This window comes from Gavialis gangeticus, unplaced genomic scaffold (genome assembly GCF_001723915.1).
Source record: "Gavialis gangeticus isolate Ggan-Ray unplaced genomic scaffold, GavGan_comp1, whole genome shotgun sequence".
NCBI classification, from domain to species: Eukaryota; Metazoa; Chordata; order Crocodylia; family Gavialidae; genus Gavialis; species Gavialis gangeticus.
The window spans coordinates 1,885,625-1,904,545 of record NW_017728983.1 but is presented as its reverse complement, the minus strand read 5'-3'; the positions used below and the strand labels follow the sequence as shown (position 1 = coordinate 1,904,545).

Sequence of the window (18,921 nt, the reverse complement as noted above, 5' to 3'; positions counted from 1 at the left end):
ATGAGCCGCTATTCAGTATTTCCTATTCTCCTCATTGTGTGGCACCAGGCCTTATTTACTGCACACTATTCAAACCCTGCTTTGAAGACAGAATTATTAATGTCCTTGTGAGTTTTTCTATGGTGCCCATCACAACAGTGTCAGAGTACTTCACAACTGGTAATGAATTTATTTTCATGGCACCTCTTGGAGGTGAGAGGCTAACATTATCTCCATTTTACATATATGGAACTGAGGCCAAAGGAGATTAAGGTCAGAGGTACCCGATAACTCTGGATGCTCAATCTGAGACATTGCAGACTTGACTTTTCAGAGAGCTGAGTATCCTAGGGCACTTCATATATTCAAAGCACAGCTCCTGCTGACTTCAGTTGCAGCAGTGAGTGCTCAGCACTTCTTCAAAAAATATCCCAGAGATCAGAGCTACAATTTCAGGGGAAGTCCAGCTCATCCCTGTCTGGAGCATGCTCAGTGCTGAAAGAATCTGTTGGAAATTTAGCTGCTAAAATTTAGGATCTACTATTTAAGAAGTTCTGGTCAGTATTTGCAAGCTGAAAGAGCTTGGCTTCCAGTGCTCTGGATACTCAGCTGGGAAGCATGAATTATGGGCTCTATTCCAAGGATCATTTCCTTTTTTTTTTTTTTTTCATTCAATGATTGTTTCAAGTGACATCCACAAACAGTGATGGAAGCAGAGACTTGTCCCTTGTTCAATCTCCTTCTGGCTTCATGAACCTTGCATTCCTTTTGGCATAGTGGCCTGCCTCTTAATAGGAGGGATGAAAAGAGCTCTAAAACCAATCTAGCCTCTAGACTGGTGCCTGTGGTGGGCTATGGGTTTCCATTCTCCCAGGCTGAGGTGGAGGGACATCAAACCAAACTCTCTTCCCGGACACGTGCTCTAACCTCTATGGTATTATGGGACCGTCCCCATTTTTATTTTAAAAATGAAGCAGCTACAACTACCTTTTGTGAGGGGTCTGATCCTGTCAGGGTCTGGGGCACATGCATACCTACACGATTGAGCTCCTCTTGCTACTGAGGTTTCTGGATCCCACTGGAGCTTAGGGAGAAGCTAGCTGCTGAGATAATCAGGCTGGGGAACTTGTAGCCTTGTGCAGAAGGCAGAACTGCAGGCATTAGGGAGGCACAAGGCAGAATGGAAGACGCACTGAGTTTAGGCCAGTGATTCCCACCCCGTGGGGTGGCGTGAAGTCCTTTTAAATGTGATACAAAGTTTTGCTCAATATTTCCAGAGACTTCAAATAGGACCCCCCCTTCCAGTGTCAAAAACATTCTGACCTGCTGTGAGCTTTCTGAATGCTTTGCAACAGAATTGATCTATTATTTTTCTATATTCAAGAATCCAGTGAAAGCTCAGAGCTGGCATTTTCTGAGGGATGTTTGTGTCTAATGAGGGATGTCTTGAGTCTAAAAAGGTTGAGAACCACTGGTTTAGGCAATACCCAAGGGTAGGCAGAAGCTGAGCAGGAGTTTTATGAATTAAATGTTTGGATTTAGCCACCTGAACTCTCTGTTAATCATGTTTTGGTAACCTAAGTCCTGGGGTTTTTTGGATTTGCCCCCTAGGTCTTTTTCTTTTCCTCTCTCATCTCACCCTCACTTCGGAAAGTTTCCATATTTCCAGGCTGGTTACTCCTTTCTCATACAAAGGAATTTCCCCTGTCCTGCCTCTATGACTGTAAGGGTAGGAATGTAGGATTTGTCATGCCCACATCATCCCTTGATAAGCCATCACTAAGATCCTGCCTACAGCAGTGGCTAATGCAGTTCACAATGCTTCAGAGGAATTCAACAAGTCTCAAGGGGCACATCTACATGAAATGCTTTAAGGCGCGTTAGCCTAAATTTAAGGTGCATTAGGGAATGTGTCTACATGTGCACACCCTTAATGCACTTTAAAAATGGCACTTTGGGGCTAACTGCACCTAAATTTGATACTTGCAAATGCAGGTATCAAATTCAGGCGTTAATAGTTATGGCACATTAATGCACATGTCAATGCGTTAAAGTGCACAATGCTGTGTGTGTGGACTGACTTGGAGCTAACTTCGGGTATTTTTTACACATGGAAGTCCCACAGCACCAGGCACTTTAAAAAGTGCCTGGCGCTGGGATGCTTGCGATTGTATAAGTAGTGAAATGCACACCATTGCTGAGAAAATGGTGGCGGCGCACTCTGGAACTAAAGTACATTGGAGGTGCTTTCGTTCAAAAGTGCACCACCACCATTTTCTGCACGCTGGCGCGTGTTTTGCCACTCAATTTACCGAGTCTGCTCTAAAGTGGTGGATCTCCAGCATGTCACGAGATGAAAAAGTATGTGTTTAACTGCCATCTAGTCCCAAGCCAGTCCACATACAGCATTATTTTTAATGCCTGCATGTGTAGACGCCTGCCTAAACCTGCCTAATGCACATTAAGCTAATGTGCATTAAATTTTTGCCAGCTTAAATGCATGTGTAGACACGCCTACAAAGAACTGACACATGCATGTGTGCATAAATGTATTTGTGTGTGTGCATATATATGCAAAGAAAGCACACACTGCTCTATACTTTCTGAATTGCAATGTCATCAATTTTTTTCTTAGAAGTGAATTCCCCCACTTCCCTTTTCCAGCAAATTATACATACACACGCTTAATATATATAATATATATAACAGCAGTAGGAGGCCTTCTGCGATCATTGCTAACTGTGAGCGATACAGAGCACACACAGCTCTGTTAGTACCCATGTAACCATAACAACAGGAGCTGATAACCTAAGGACAGAAGTGATCCTTGCAGGTTTCTGTTTCATAGAGCACAGGTAAACAGAGCCTGGCTTTACCTCCCACACCCAGATCGTATTGCCAGTCAGGCAGCCTGATGGTCTAGGCCTGCCGGGGGGGGGAGGTCCCTTTGTTTAATGTGGCAACAGAAAAATAGAAGTTTTCACACCAGATCCGACAGCAGTTGGCTGGTTAATTTGCTTGTATGTGAATGGTTATCCAGCAGAATTAAGTGATTAAGAGTGGTGAGCTAGTGCTGTGGTTTTGTTTGGCTTTGTTTTGTTTTTCACGGTACCTGGCAAAAGTGTGCTTTAAACTTAATTGAGACTTTGCAGCACTCCCACAGTGCAAATAAATAAAAATAAACTGGTATCATTTCACGTGAAAAATACTTGAAGAGCCTGTAATTTTGGCCAAAAGAAATTAGCCTTGACATCCCTGCCCCATGCACAAGTGAGAAGGGGCAGGTTGGACAGGACAGCTTTCAAATCAGGTTTTATTTGAAAATGTATATGTGCCCCCACAAAAATAATGAAGCAGGCAACAAAACAGGTCAGTTGTAATCCAGTGTGGTACTAGAGGAACAGTATGTAGGACTTTGAAGTGCTGGGTTGTGGGATTTTTTTTTTTGCATTGCTTAAAAACTCAGACAAAGGTAAATCCTGGAGTTCAGCTGCTATATTGATCTGCTCTTTTCAGCCTTCCTTTTCATGAAAAGCAACAAAAGGCTAAAAAATGATGGCTCCTAAAGCAAATACTTGGACAGCTTCAAAATAAAGAAATGATCTGGTGGGATCCCTGAAAGCTTCTCTCTTTTACTCTTACATTGTCTCTGGCAGGACTGCTCACAAGGGCACCTGCATGATAGGAAGGGTTTCACTTGACTCTCTCCTCTGTTTCTGGGTTGCCAGCAGTTTTTACCCTCTCACACACTGCTCAGTCTCCTGCTGTAGCCCAGAAAGAGACCAATGCAATAAGTCAGGTAAGTTCAGTGATGTTAGAAAGAGCCATCTCAACTAATTAACCTAAAACACTAACCTGTTTCTATTATTTATGTTATAGTAACACAGAGACCCCAGCCATCACAGTAGGGACAGTATGTGAACAGGGAGACAGAGATGTGACAGACGAAGTAAAGCAACTTGTCCTGTGCCAGCCAGCAGGCCACCTCCCTCAGTCACTGAATTATTCTATCTATGTCAAGCATCAGATGACTCCATGAATGGGCTTGCTTTCAGCACAAGCTCCTGCAGTCTTGCAGCTGTCTGGTACAGTAATACAGTAATAGTGCAGCAGTTAGCCAGGGGACAGCTGTTTGATGCAGTAGAACAAGCAGGCTGAGCAAGGGCAGGCCTGGCAGAGAGCTCCAATGTCTTGAATGGGAAATGCCCAGGCTGGACTTTGTAAAGGCACAGACCCACATGGGACAGCAAGTGTGCAGCAGGAGAGAGGCCCTGATCATGCAGCGAGATCCCCGCAGGCAGCCTGCTGCCCATCCACAGAGCCCCACCGCCATCGGTAGGCCTGCGGACAAGCACTGGGACACATCAGTGCAGAGCTCCCTGCAGGATCAGGGCTTGCTGCAGATTAAGTCAATGTGGTGCCCCCAGGTAAGGCCAGAAAAGGGGCCACGGTGGGCACAGAGGAGGCTTTTGAATGCCCTGTGTGTTGCCTTGGAGGTCTCAGTGGGCAACGTAAGAGCTAATGCTGACAGACATGCATGCCTTTCCAATGGGGAATCATTTCCCCTGTGGAGCTGAAGTGGACACGAAATGTATGACAAGGCCAGCTCCAAATCTACAGGCCAGGTAAACCAACTCAGAAAGCCATGATGCAAGTAGTGAAGTCAGAAAAGAAATGGGGAAGGATTTCCTAGTGGATATCAAAAATGAATAGGTGAAGGTTGCAAAATATCATACAAATCCAGCCCTTCTTTGTCTCTTTGACCTCCTGTCTCATTTGGTCCAAATTGGTATCGTTCCACTGACCTCAGTGGGGCTAAGCTGATTTATACCCAGGGAGTGTATGTGGCCACATAATTTTCTTGGTCTAATTAGGTGCCCCTAAAGCTAAACACCTTTCTGATAATGTGCCTATTCATTTCAAACAGCAATGTTTGCTGCTGTCCCCCTGAAAGAAAAAATTGTAGATAAAACTGTATTACCCAACGGTGTCTGCAACATCTATTTCCCCTGGGGAACTACTGAGGGAATGCACCTATGGCAGACCCACAGTTTCTCCACACTGGGATACCACCAAGGTAGACGATTTGCAAATCTACCATTCTCTGGACACAGGACACAGTTCTCAGCATTGGATTCTCCCCGTGCTTGCACCCATAAAAATCAGGGCAACCCACAGAAGACCGCATAGTCTCTCCCTTGTCAAAGACAGTGGGAGCAGGAGTCAGCCAAGCGCATACGGCACAGGAAGACTCTTCTAAAGGGCCTTGGGTAAGAGAACACTCATGGATTTCTCTTCCCTTGGTTGTGGCTCTTGACTTTCTCTCCTCCCTGTGGCATCACGTCACAACAGTCCTGGAGAAGCCTATAGGGCCAAATCTTCAGCTACTGCAGTCACTGCAGCCCTTTGAGACCCTTATAGCTATGCCAGTATGTCAGCAGAGGACCTGGCCTGTGAATCTCTCTTTATGCATTCTCCTGGCTGTGATCAAGCGCTCCCTTCCTCTGAGAGTTTAGCCCCAAGCAGAGGCTTAGAAAAATCTGGTGGAGCTCAGCTTTCCTGAAACAAGCCTAGAGTTGCATAAGCAGCCACTCGGTTGCCTGGCCCTGTTATCACTTGTCTCCTGCATACACACATTGCACCTCAGCAAAGTTCAAACAATTGAGGAGGTGTACTCATGTGAACCCCTTCCATTTTGTAGTTCTCAGTTTAGCTGTGGTGTGTACTCTACCACTTCCCGGCCTGCAGAGTATTATTATTGGTACACATGACACACCTAGTAACTTGCTGTTGCCCCCACACAGTTCTCTGTTGCCATTTCTCTTGGTGCTCAAGTGATACAGACAGTGCAATTTTGATCTGAAAAATATGGTATGTAATATTTTATAAAGGGCTGTTTTTATCTAAATATCTGTTAGGATATGCAACAGCAGGTATCACATCCTGTTCAAAGGTGACTGCAAACACTGGGAGTGGAATTTAATTTTTAGAATCCAATGTCTGTCACCCATATTTTAACTGTTAAATAACTTAGATTTTAGTTAGTAGATTTTTTTCTGCACCAAAGTGTTAGCTATAAAGCTAATAATAAAGATTCCTTCACACCACAGACTGAGAGAGAATTTTTTAAACTTGATTGTATCATTTCTGCAATCAGTCTATATTTTAGGACAAAAGTGGGAAAATGAGCAAATGGCATTATAGGTATTAATCTAGATTTAGGTCAGAGAAAGGTAATGCAGGCAAGCCCTTTTGGTGGTTCACTGGGAAAAACCAAAAATGATGCAATATTGAAGTATAATAAATTGGTTTGTTTTCCATGTCTTGTTTGAAAGCAGTAGAAACATGTGCCACATTCAAGTGTGCATGTATGATTCTGTGTATGTCCACGTGTTCTCATGGAACCAATCATTTTAAACCGCTGTAACACAGAGAGATTTAATTTTTTTTTAATTTCTTTTGTCAGGTACTAAGAGTTGAAACACAGGCCTCAGCATAATTTTGATCTGTCGATTCTCCACATACCCACCAACTGCCTTATCAATGAACTTGCATAACTTTCTTTTCAAACTTTAGTAACATCTATAGGCCTCATGTAGCCTACAAAGAGAATTATTTGTAATGATCTCTGGTAGGCACTGCAGATTTTATGTCCATAAGAGTGCATGTACACTTGCATATATGGTATTCAGTAGATATGTGGAAGTTTTAGGCACATCTGACTACTTTAAATATATGTGGGCACATATATGGAGAGGTGTTTTATGAAAGTTTATAAATGTATGTGCGTGTGTATATCATGTGTATGCAGGAATAGACCCCACAGCCAATATATTAAAATTTAAACTGAGTGTAAAAAATCAAATTTTTATTTTTAGAAAAGTTAGTTCTAAATATTGCCAAAAATAGGCATTTAAATGTACCTCAACAAGGGGACTGACTTGGCAAAATGCTGAGCAGCAACTGGTATGAGCTTTACACAAGAAAATATGTACACAGACAAACCCATGGGTACATGAGGCAGCAATATATGCAAAAGTATCAGAGTGGGTAAAAAAATGTTCCCACAAAAAAGTCCATAAAATATGATGGGTTTTCATACAAAACCCAGAAGATTAAAAAAAATTCACTTCCCTCCTGAAAACAGAATTTTTCTTGCAAAACATTTTGTAAATAAAACACTTTTTTTGTCTCATACTAGACCAGCACTACTGCTGTAGAGGTTGTGTGTACACCAATAAAGGGTAGACCAGCAGACAGGCATAACCAGCATAGAACTTGATGTGCCTACAGAGTGTGAGCACATGGAGTTACACATGGTTTTTTGCTTTGTAGCCTTTCTCCCAGAATATTTACTATCCATGGTATTCGCCTGCATTCAGGACACGGTGGCCAAGTATGCCAGGGCACGGCACCCCCATGAGCTACCCCAGCAATGGGGCAGTCTTCGGGAACATGCTCACCAGCCCTGGTGGAATCCCTGCCTTCAAATTCCAGTCCCGCCGCGACAGTATTGATTGGAGGCGGTTTAGTGCCATTGATGTGGAACGAGTGGCCCGGGAGCTGGACGTGACCACGCTGCAGGAGAGTATCAACAGCGTCACTTTTTGCAACCTTGATTCAGAGAAGTGCCCATATTGCCAGCAGCCGGTAGACCCAGTCCTCTTAAAGGTCTTTAAAATGGCACAGCTAACCATTGAGTACTTGCTGCACTCCCAGGAGTACCTGAGTGCCAGCCTGGCACTGCAGGAGGAGCAGCTCCAGTCAGCGATGGAGGAGATCAAGCTCACCAAGCAGGAGGTGGAGAAGCAGGCAGAGGAAATGAGGGGAGTCAAGGAGGAGAGCAGGAGGCGGAAGAAGATGCTCGCCACCCAGCAGCTTCTCTTGCAGGCTGGGGCCAATAACTACCACAAGGTGAGGTGAAGGGTGGAGGACAGAAATGCCTGACAAGCCTCAGTGCTCCTGGGGCCTTGAAGGGCAGTGGTCCTTTCACTGCTAGCAGTCACCTTCGCAGCAATAGCAGCTCAGTCACCAGCCCTGGACCTGGCACCGGTTGCTTAGACAATAAACTTCCCCTTAAGCCTTGGCTCAGCCAGGCATGTGAGCTCCTGTTTAAGTTTAACCAAGCAAAGAGCTGCATTGACTATTCAACTTCTTGCAGCTAAGCACAGGCATAACTGCTTTGCTAGACCGCATCTTAGCCCAGGCCACTGAGTGCCTTGAGAGGAACAGGCAGGAGCCGCAGGAGGCGGGCATCAGGCACGTACAGAAATCCATGACCTTGTCCAGAGAGTACAATCACTTCTGGACACGTTTCTCTAGTCACTGACTATAGAAATAACCCACTACTACAACAGGTTGCTCTGCACTGCAGTAGGGAAGGAAACGAATGTTTGTGTAGACAATACAGGGTGTCATAACGCTGTAGGGGACACCCTGTTGACTGTTGGTCCCAGGTTCAAGCCTTCTCTGGATATGCGGATCCTAGAGCTCAAGCACTCGTTTCCCAAATAAGTGCCTACAGTCACCTTCACATATTCGTATCGGGAGGGAAAGGAAAGTGTCCATAGTCATCCACAGGGCTACACGTCCTGGAACAGAATTCCCCTGCATGCATAAATGCCTTGCAGATGGCCAAGATACGGCCACTCAGTTGACCAGGAAGCAGGAGACTCCCGTCCCTGCTTTCTCCTGAGGGGTCCCCCTGTTGTGTAGCAATTTGGCCCTTATAGACCATGTCACATTCCCAGGTGGCAGTTGCCCCTAGGACGTCCCTCAAAGGGAGATGCCTAAAGGGCAGAAAGTGAGCAGGAAGATAGAAAAGCAGTGCTCCCTCTTGCGGGGAACTCTGTTGAGCTGGTGAGAACAAACCATCATTCCCTCCACAGCCCAGGCCTCTGCTCACCTACGCTATCAGATTATATTTGCTTGCTGATTCCCTGAGGGAAGAAATTGGATTTACCAAGAGGAAGAGAAGATGAGGGATTAGGTCGCCAACCGTGGGTGAGAGTCCTGGGGGCTATTCTCTCCTTTGGCTCACTTCTCATCTCCCAGTGCCTTAGTTTCCCATCGTTGTATACCTCCTCTCAAGTCACCATAATGATTAGAAACCAAAGAATCACTACGCTGGTTAGCTACTACTTTTACATTAGTGTCTGCATATTTATATTCATATATTCCGAACAGTCACATACTTGAAGCTATTCCTTCCTTACAAATGGCTCGAGCTTCATTTCTATACTTTTTGGTTCAGGATGAATTTGAATAAATACATACACGAAGTGCAGTAGTTCAACCCACCTTTGAATTATGACTAATTGCATAGGAATATAGGCATATCATCTTTTTCTTCATTTGTTAATGAGCCTACTTCTCCCCTAGGACTACTTTTCCCCTTGATGCTGTTAAAGAAATTCTTCTTCTTCCCCTTCACCACTTTGGTCGGCAGCATTAATTCCTTTTGCTCTTCTCTGGCCTGTGATTCCCACACCTCCCAAACCTCACATGCCTGAGCTGTCCCTGAATGTGCTTGAATTTCATTGTTGTCTCCAACCCTGTCATAAGGTCCCTCTTGGCCTTCTGTGAAGGACAATCCTGACAATCCTGCTGTCATACGCATCTGACCTATCGCTCAAGCATTGTGGGAACTCTTTGTTTCAAACTAGTAGGATGCTTTTTGGGGCCAGGGGGACAGAATGAGATATGCACAGAGTTTCATCCTTCTAAAGTGACTCCTTTTACTCATTCTCTTTCTGTGACGCCCAGTGTCACCTGTGTGACAAGGCCTTCATGAACTACTCCTTCCTCCAAGCCCATGTTCAGCGCAGACACGTCGAGGCCAGTGAAGCTGGTGAGTAATGACGCTGAGTTTCTTTTGGAAGGGTTTTCTCTGTCAGCGATAGGTGATGGAAAAGGAATGGAGAAATGGGAGGAAATGAAAAGTTCTGAGTTCCTTTAGCATCTTTCGAGAGCTGACTGTGGCAAGCCCAAGAAAGAGAGTCTGTTTTGATTTTTTTTTCAGCAATCCAGATTGCAGGTCCATTCCTTTCTATCCAAGCCTCTTTTTTGTTCTTTTTTTTGTATCAATTGATTTCTGTCTGAGAGTCTCCATCTCCATGAGCCCTGCAAAGGCAGGGAGGGAAAGGAAGAGGAAGGAGGGGAGGTCAGAAGAAGAGAGAGTTATGCCCATGAAAGGATGAAATTTCAAAACATCTTCTCTGAAACGAGGCCAGGCTCATCAGGCTTGGACGTTTCACATTAAACATCCTGGTAGATACTTGCATGGGCACCTTACTAGGATCAGTAATTTGTCTTTTCTCAAGTTATTGACCCCCACTCCCTCCCACTTGAAATCACTTTGACGTCTCTAGAACAGCAGTTCTCTACCTTTTTTGTACCGGAACCCATTGGTAAACATTGATGTCCAGTCCTGACCCAGTGCCCCTCACTCCTGCCCCACTGCCCCCGGCCCCAGGCCCCTACTTTAAAGTAGAATCTATTTTTAAATATTGTTCATAACCCTTTCATCTATTCTCGTGATCCAATTTGGGGTCACGACCCATGGGCTGAGAAACACTGCTCTAAAACATGCAAGCGCTCAGAACCTCTGAAAATCAAGCTTCATAATTAAGTTGCCATGTAGGGTCAAGGTGACTAAGATGAAGCATCCCAGTTTAAAAAGTCCCACTACCCTCCAAACTACATGGGACCCCAAATCAGTGATAAAGTATGTGCATTCAGAAACACGAACCAAAAATGTGTTTTAAAACAGGGATGTGTGCAGGTGCCCACGTGTGATTTTCAAAACAATTCTTCATTATTTAAATGGAAGAGACAACATAGCCTAGTGAGATGGGCACTAGATGAGAAGTCAAGGCCCCCCTTTCTGTCCCCGTCTCTTAATTGGCGAAGCTTGCATAGACCACTGCCCCTTTCTGTGACTCAGGTTTCCCAGTGGTAAAACAGAGACCTCTGAACGCGGGAAGCCACCAGGGGAAGGAAGCAGCCCGTGGAAAACTCTGGACATGCCCTGCTCCCCCTCCCCCTCATCTTCTCCTTTCTGTCACTCTGTGAGACAGGGACCTGTGATCTGACTCGGTAAATGGCAGTTCTTATGTCGTTATGAAATAATGATGCTCATCTCCTTGGGAACGGACTTTGAGATTGACAGATGAAACGTGCTTGATCAGAGCTAGGTATGCTTGGTTATTCATTTGCCCAGGATTTGGGACCATAAATATAGCAGATGGGCAACAGGAGGAGGCACAGAGTCTCTTTAGCAACATGCAGAAGGAAGGAGCAATTTGAGCCTCAAAACACAAGCAACATTCAAGAAATACTCTTGCGGGTGTGATATTAATCATGTCCAGTAGAGGGCAGTGGTGCCATGCATGAAATGTGTTACTTTGCAAAGGATCTTAGGTCATGATTTCAGATGTGTGAAATAACAAAATATGAAAGGTTTTTAAACACTAAGCCATCTTCTCCTTCACTGTAGGTAACATGGCATAATACTTTTTTTCCTGTTGTTTAACTCAAAACTTCTGCCCCTTTTCTTGAGGGACCGAAAGACTGATCCTGCAACATTAAAATCAATGCAATTTTCCTGTTCACTGTAAGTGTAGGATTGGATTCAAAGAATCAGGGGAAGGCTCTGGCAACTCAGGTCCCTGCTCATGGTCTCTTTGTTTGAATGGGCTTTACAGAGAGGCAGAAGAAGAAGCAGGTGGAGCAAATGGAGGAGGAGATTGAAGAGCTGAAGGTGAGGCTGAAAGAGACCCGTGCCCAGTTGGAGGCTGAAAGGGAGGTTGAGAATCAACGAAGGGCTCAGGTATGAAACAGTTATTTGGAGAAAAAGAGGGGAAGGAAGGAAACACACTGAAACAAGCAAAAATTACAAAGAACTTTTTCTAACAAAAGGAAAATGCCTGGTTTCAGTTTAAATTTTGCACTGAAAAAAATATGTTTTCTTCTTAGACCTAAAATTGGTCCCTCTTATAAGAGAATTAATTTTGAAAAAAAAAAGATTAATACTTGAAAAAAAGAGGTTCCAGTAAACTTAGAGTTTGTCTACACTGGAAGACAGTGCATTTAGCTGGACTGCTTTAGTTATACCAGCAAACATCTCTAGTGGAGATACAACTTCTATTCAATTTTGTTTGCAGTACAGTGAATACCACTTCCTAGAATTAAATAAAATATGCTAGCAAAAATACTTTTACTGCCAGGTTACCTGTATGTACACTATGGCTCTTTCTGCTATAAGAATATTGTCAAAATATCATACCCCCATCCAACTCCATTTACATCAGCCAGTTTCTAAGGTACACCTAGTCTGAGTCTGAGGCCTAATAAACAAAGTGGGGTTTTTTGTGCTGATATTTCTATGTTGGTTAGAGGACACCAGGTGGTACCAATACAATGTCTGTTGTGGATTCAGTTATACTGGAAGAGTCAGAATTATTTCAATCTGACTCATTCCCCTTCCCCCTCTACCAGTATAACTGTACCCACTCTAAGAAGATTGTACCACTTAGACAACACTTGTGTGCCCAGATGAACCCTACACTTTGAGCAGATTCACTTCCCTAAAGCCCAGCTAGAGTCTCCCAGTCCCTCAACAGGCTCAGTTTCTCTCTCTATGACCAGCTCCTCGCCAGCTTGGAGTTTATGTTTCCTTGGTAGGAAGCAGAGAAAGTTCGCCAGAGAGAAGAGGAGGGAAAGAGAGAATTTGAGAGATGGAAAGAGGAGGAGAGGACCAAGTTTCAGAAGGAAATGGATGGCCTGAGGCAATTGTTCCTCACAGAGTTCAAGGACATTGCTAGCAAGAACTCTGCCTTAGAAGAGGTAAGTGAAAAATCAAGGGTTAAAAATCTTCCAGTTGAAAGAGATGCTCAGCTTCCCATGTGTCACAAGTATTTAGTTCAATAAGCCTCATTGCTCTTTCATGTTGTCTTAATGCCTTCACATCAGAAAAACAGGCTAGAGGGTGGTGGCAATGCTTTTCGGCAGTGGAACGCTAAGCGTAGCTCCTGCTTGAACCAGGACATTTCAGTGTGAGCAAAAGCCTGGTGGTGAAATGCCATTGGGGTCCAAACTGATGAGAGCACAGAGATGGGAAATCAAGGGCCCAAGCAGGAGTTGCTGAGCCTGCTCAGTTGAGTCAGTCATTGGGATTTGGGAGATGGTTGCCTTGTACTAGTTCTGTGCTAACTCAGGCATTTTAATAATGTTGCTACGTATCAGCTTAACCCCCAAGTGGCTTTCCCTTTGGTGCTCTGAGAAAGGAGAGCAGAGACATTGAGTTGTTCAAGGCTATTCCTTGCTGCTCCCTGGTGTGTGGGTTTTCTCTTGCCTATTTCAGTGGCATGTCTCACTTTAAGGACAATCCTAGCACTGTGCACTTAAAGGACTGGCTAATAGTTTGATAAGTGAGCCACAAGTGTCTGCAGTCTAGTCATTTCCCATCAGGTGTCACTGGTAGCTGGTGGAAGATGCTATCTGTTGGTACAATTTGCTCTTTCCTGCCTACTCCAGAAACTGCAGGAGCTGCAGGCCAAAAACATGGTGACATCCAACCTGGGGACCCTGCAGGATGAGGACACTGATGGCAAGCGGCAGTGGGCAATGACCCAGAGAGAGCTCCAGGGCATGAAGGAAAAGATAGACCTGCAGGTGAGGAAAGCATCTGATCCATTTCCCGCAGTCACCTGTTGGGGACCTCTCTCCCTGAGAGACATGAAATGAAAGCACGGGGCAGATAAAAGCCAATAACTCCCCTATCGGGCCACACTAGAGCCCAAATTCAGGAAATCCCTGACACACATACTTTAGTCCATAAAGCATTGAGGCACATGTTTAGCATGTGCTTATTCCCACATAATTTCCTAAATCAAGGCCGAAATGTATTCTCTGATCCACAATCAGTTAGGGACATTGGAGTGGATGGGACCTCCTAGACACTGAGTCCAGCTACCTGCATTCATTGATAACCAAAGAAATCCCCCAAATTGACTCTGCAAACTCTCATTCATCAATAAAACAGTCGTTCTCATGTAGTAGAGCTAGGTGTCCTTTGCTTTCTCTGGAACCCTAATCCAACCAGGGGTTTGTTTCACAATGACTCTACACTTCCTTTTAGTCTTTTTTTTTTAACTCTGTGGGAGGTTTATTATAAGTAACATGTGCCTACTTTGTGACCGCCTGTACACAAGCTCACTTGCCCACGCTCCCCTTGAGTCATCACATAGGATCATCTACACCACTGGGCCAACTCCTCAGTCAGCTACAATTGGTGTGGCTTCATCAATCCCATTATGCCTATTTGAAATTGGTATACAGCGAGTTTGCTGTGCAGCATAATGTTCCCATTTCAGAGTGGAAGTTCATATTCACCAAGGTGTTATGCAATCTCAGCAGCTGGAAATGGAGAAACATCTCAGGTATCAACCAAAAGGTTGTAACAGCCAAGGATCACAAAAGCCTAATAACTCTGGCAACAGGCCCTCTTCCCCAACTAGAGCTTTTTTATGCCAATACAAGGTCAGCAGGGGTTGGAAGAAGAGACCCCTAGTAGCTTTAAGGTTGCTTTTTCCTACCAAGCAGCCTCTTCAGGATACAGCACCTGCACTCAAAGAGCCAGATATGGTGGGAGAAGGAGACATCTGGGTATTGTTAATTCAAGACAACGTTAATACCAAGTTATGTCCAACTCATGGCAAATTAAATGAGAAGAGAAACAACATGCATTTTTCATCTCTCAGAAAGCAGAATGGAAGAGGAAGCTGAAGGAGCTGCAGCAGGAGCACCAGGTGGAGAAGGAGGAGGTAATGACCAGACACTCATGAGGAGCAGAGCAGCTGCCTGTTCCTGAGGAGTACAGTAAGGTCTTGCTTGTGCCATGTTTATGTCCAGCCCACAAGAGAATTTTCAGCAGTTTTTCCTCTTTTTTCCCCTCCTTCCTAATTTGATAACAAGGATGCCTGTCGCCTTACATTTGGCACAAACATAGGTTAGATTTCAATGCCCTGCCTAACTTAACACACAGGAAAATTTTTGATTTGGGGATTTGCAGGTTGAAAGCATTAGTATCTCACATAACCATGCCATGTAGGGCAGTACTAGGGAGGAACCCTCTTTCCTTTTCTCTTTCTGCAGTCGTTTTCCTAAGACATAGCTCATGGTGCTTTATAGTAAGGGTAGCACAGAGAAGAAACACTTTACAGAGGAGGCCGAAAACTGATAACAGCAACAACAAAAAAAAGGCAGTCAGGAATGAGACTGACTCCTAGGCACAGTCAACAGGAAAGCATCACACAGGGTGCCATCAGTGGTAACAGTGGCTTTGTATTTTGCCCACGTGCCTCCTTAGATGAGGGAAATGACCATCCGCTGACATTTAGAATCATAGAAAATGAGGGCTGGAAGGGACCTCAGGAGGTCGCATCTAGTCCAATCGCCTGCTCAAAGCAGGACCAGCCCCAGCTAGATCATCCCTTTGTCCTTTGAATACCCCAGAAACAGCAGTGCCCCCCTTTCACTCACCATTTGAGTGTGACCTGCATCTATGGCCCAAAGGGAAAAAGATGTAAATGTCTATATAAATATGCCACTGGGTTGGACTGTATAGTGACAATTCAAGACAAACTAAATATCCAGGTGCTTTCCTCCTTAGCAAAGGAGGAGACAATTGCTCTAAGCTAAAAGGGAAGAACATATTTTGACCACATTTTATACTCAGTGGGTGCATCTACATGTGCACACTTAATGCACAGTAATTTAGGTTACTGCACAGTAACTGAAAATAACTGCGTAATATAGACATGCTTCTACATGTGTGTGCCCATACTATGCAGTAACTATGGTGATTTATGCCCGAGTAGTTACTGCACAGAAAGGCACGTGTAGCATTTGTAGCTGTGTTACTGCACAGTAACATTGTGTGTGTGGACTGACTTGGGAATAACTTTACTCCCAAGTTGGTCTACACACAGTGTTACTGCACTGTAATACCTGCACATGTAGACGCCAGCTTCCAAACCACTTACTGCGCAGTAAATGCATGTGTAGACACTCCCAGAATGTGTTAGTCTCTTAACTCCTTTCTTATCCCTTTCAGTTGAAGATTGAGAACGAGAGACTCCAGGCCTCCCTGTCTCAGGACCAGAGGCTAGCTACCAGCCACTTCCAGCAGCAAAAGGACTTGCTCAGTGCTCGGCTCAAAGAGCAGGCCAGGATCATCCAGGCACAGGAGAAAACGGTAAGCTTGCCAGGTTCTCTTGTTGCTGTGTGTATCATGACCAGCCTAGACATAAATGCTTTATAAGTGTGCTGAAGCCTTACAGGAGTGCAGGAGAGGTTTTTAAGCTCAGATATTAGCAGGCTGTTGGTTCTGCTTCTTAGGGTCATGGGTTCAATCCTTGGTTCTAGAATTATGGAGTATGGGTCAGCTTGGGCACACCTATTCATATGAATATCTGCTCATGTCCACTTATGACACTGCTGATACCGTGGCAAGGTCTTTGATTTAGGGACAGAAAGAGAAAGACATACACAACATGCACAAAGATAAAGCTATTTCTTTGAAATGCTGACAGTATCTACCTAGGAATTAAGGGCTGAAATCTAAAAGATTTCAAGAGAAAATGAAGGGGAGTTAAGGCACCTAAGGCATCAAAATGCCTTTAGAGCTGGCAGTAGGCATCTTATAGTCTCAATATGATTTGACCTGCTTTCTGATTATTTCCTAACCCTTTGAGGATGTGATGGATGGAATGAACGCCAATTGAAGATAAAATATCATAATTCTGTAGTGACAAAACAAACTGATCTTTGAATGACAGATAACCTATTGTTTTACAGATCAAGATGCTATTGGCAAGGAAAGTTGAAGGTAATATTCTATTGTTTGGGTAAACTGGAGTAAGAATAGGCAAGTTTTTCATAGTTGTAACTCCATCAGCCTTCAGCACACGCAGTCTTTGCCCACTCTTGACAATTTTTATTCTTGTAAATTTAGATGCTGGTTCTGTGAAAAAAAAGTAAGAAAAAATGTGTCCATTAACTTGTGCATCTTTATGACACAAGCATCTCATTGTGACTGTAGTGTGGTGTAAGCATGCAATAGAGAGAATTATACTGGGTAGCTAAGGGACTGGTTGCAGTCCAGCCATGACCGAAGACAGCTCAGTTGTGGGCTAACTGCCCAAGTGTTTACCCAGTTCCTCGGGAACGTTTTCCATGACTGAGGTATGGACATACCCAAGAGACTCAAATCTAAAATCCCAGCAACTCATTTGCATGAAAATAAGGAATTTTGTCATCTTCAGATTTTCTCATTAAAATCTACATTCCCTGTAATCGCAGTGCAGAACAAAGGCTTCCCTCCAGACTCCTGCTGGTTGCAGAACTACAGAGAGCCCTGAAATCTGTGCAACTGCAACTAAGTTTGATTCTCAGAATATAAAGAGACTAAACAGACATTACTGAAAACAAAAATGTCAGTTTTGATTGCCAAACTCAAGTGAGTAGGGAAAGCCTTCTTGCTTCCTAACACCCTAATGTACCATCAAACCTTGTGAAGAACACTGGTCTGTTAAGTTACTAGTGATGAACGCCAGTGTTTCATTGTGTTCATTAGAGGACTGCATTTCTGGAAAGAAGGGAAGTCTCCCAGAAAAATGTAACCAACAGTCAGTAAGGCCCAGACCTTCAAAGTATATAGACCCCGAATCTTCTTTTAAATCATTGGCAGCTAGATGACTGAGTACCTTTGAAAACCTAGCCCTGCATCTCTTATCCCAGCCTTCAAGGATTTTTCTTCTCTGCAGTAACCCAGGAAGTGACCAACGTAGAAGCACAAGAACAATCCTCTGAAGAAGGTAGATATCGCAGAAGTGAAAACCCTTTTCTCTTTGATCACATCATTCTACATCTGTGCAAGCGAGGGATTTCAGGCCAAAGTAGGCTGTGGGTGAGGTCATGAGGGTCAAGTCCTCTATTTTTGCTGTTGTATTTCCAAGGCACTATGAGGATAAGGAGAACAACTGGTAGAAAAATGGGTGTTGTGGGGGTTCTTTCCCTGGAAATAGCTGATGAAAATTACAAAATTGATTTAAATTCTGCACAGGGAAATTCACGTTTACAGCACAGCTTCAAGTCCTGAAAAAACCCAGCCAAACCCCATGATATTTCAGTTGTGAAACTGCTGTGGTACTTCATGGAACTCATCGTTAGGGTAATTCATGCTCCTATTCCCCTTTATAGGTTGGGCTTTATGGTTAGACTACAACTCCCAGGATACACTATGGAAAGGAGAGGAAGTACAAGCAGGGGAGGTCATGATGCATCATTGGAGATGTAGTTTGGCATTTCTGGACAAAATGTCACAGGGCTTAGATGACAGTTTGTGAAGAAAGCAAGCAAGCAAGCAACTCCAGAGAAAGTGGATGCTTTATGTAAAAAAAAAAAAAAAAAAAAAAAAAAAAAAAAAATTTTTTTTTTTTTGTTTTTTTTAAAAATTGGTTTTTTGTTTTTTTTTTTTTTTTTAAAAAAACCCCCCTTTTTCCTGGGGGTTTTTTTTTTTTTTTTTAAAAAAACCCCCCTTTTTCCTGGGGGTTTTTTTTTTTTTTTTTAAAAAAAAAAAAAAAAACTCAAAACCCAATTTTCAATCAAGACCAGACAAAATAAATTCTTCACCAACCCCTAGAAAAGAAGGCTGAATATGTGACACCAAAAAAGTGGTATAAGAGAACCCCAGATGTACAGATTGATTTATATTAGTAAATATTTAGGATTGGGAATCCAGAAAATAGACAACAAAGCTGATAGGGACATACAGATCGCCTGAGTGAGGGACTAACACTAGAGGGGTGGGGGTGAGGAGGGGAACACAACTAGGTTACAAGAGATACAAAGTTAGCCAACTAAGCCCAGGGGTGGGGG

General features: G+C 43.8%; 1 protein-coding gene across 3 annotated transcripts in view; it reads left to right on the top strand.

The window, feature by feature from the left end:
* Positions 1 to 18,921, top strand: part of DZIP1L (DAZ interacting zinc finger protein 1 like) — a 41,731-nt gene that overhangs the window by 4,415 nt on the left and 18,395 nt on the right. For 2 of the 3 annotated variants that reach the window (XM_019512808.1, XM_019512826.1), the window contains exons 2-11: positions 3,636 to 3,778; positions 7,315 to 7,893; positions 9,745 to 9,829; positions 11,685 to 11,809; positions 12,664 to 12,825; positions 13,516 to 13,653; positions 14,742 to 14,804; positions 16,097 to 16,237; positions 16,840 to 16,870; positions 17,808 to 17,858. In XM_019512808.1, coding sequence (XP_019368353.1) covers positions 7,378 to 7,893; positions 9,745 to 9,829; positions 11,685 to 11,809; positions 12,664 to 12,825; positions 13,516 to 13,653; positions 14,742 to 14,804; positions 16,097 to 16,237; positions 16,840 to 16,870; positions 17,808 to 17,858 — 1,312 coding nt within the window. In that variant the 5' untranslated portion in view covers positions 3,636 to 3,778; positions 7,315 to 7,377. The remainder of the gene's footprint in view (positions 1 to 3,635; positions 3,779 to 7,314; positions 7,894 to 9,744; positions 9,830 to 11,684; positions 11,810 to 12,663; positions 12,826 to 13,515; positions 13,654 to 14,741; positions 14,805 to 16,096; positions 16,238 to 16,839; positions 16,871 to 17,807; positions 17,859 to 18,921) is intronic. The other variant, XM_019512817.1, reaches the window with a different exon arrangement.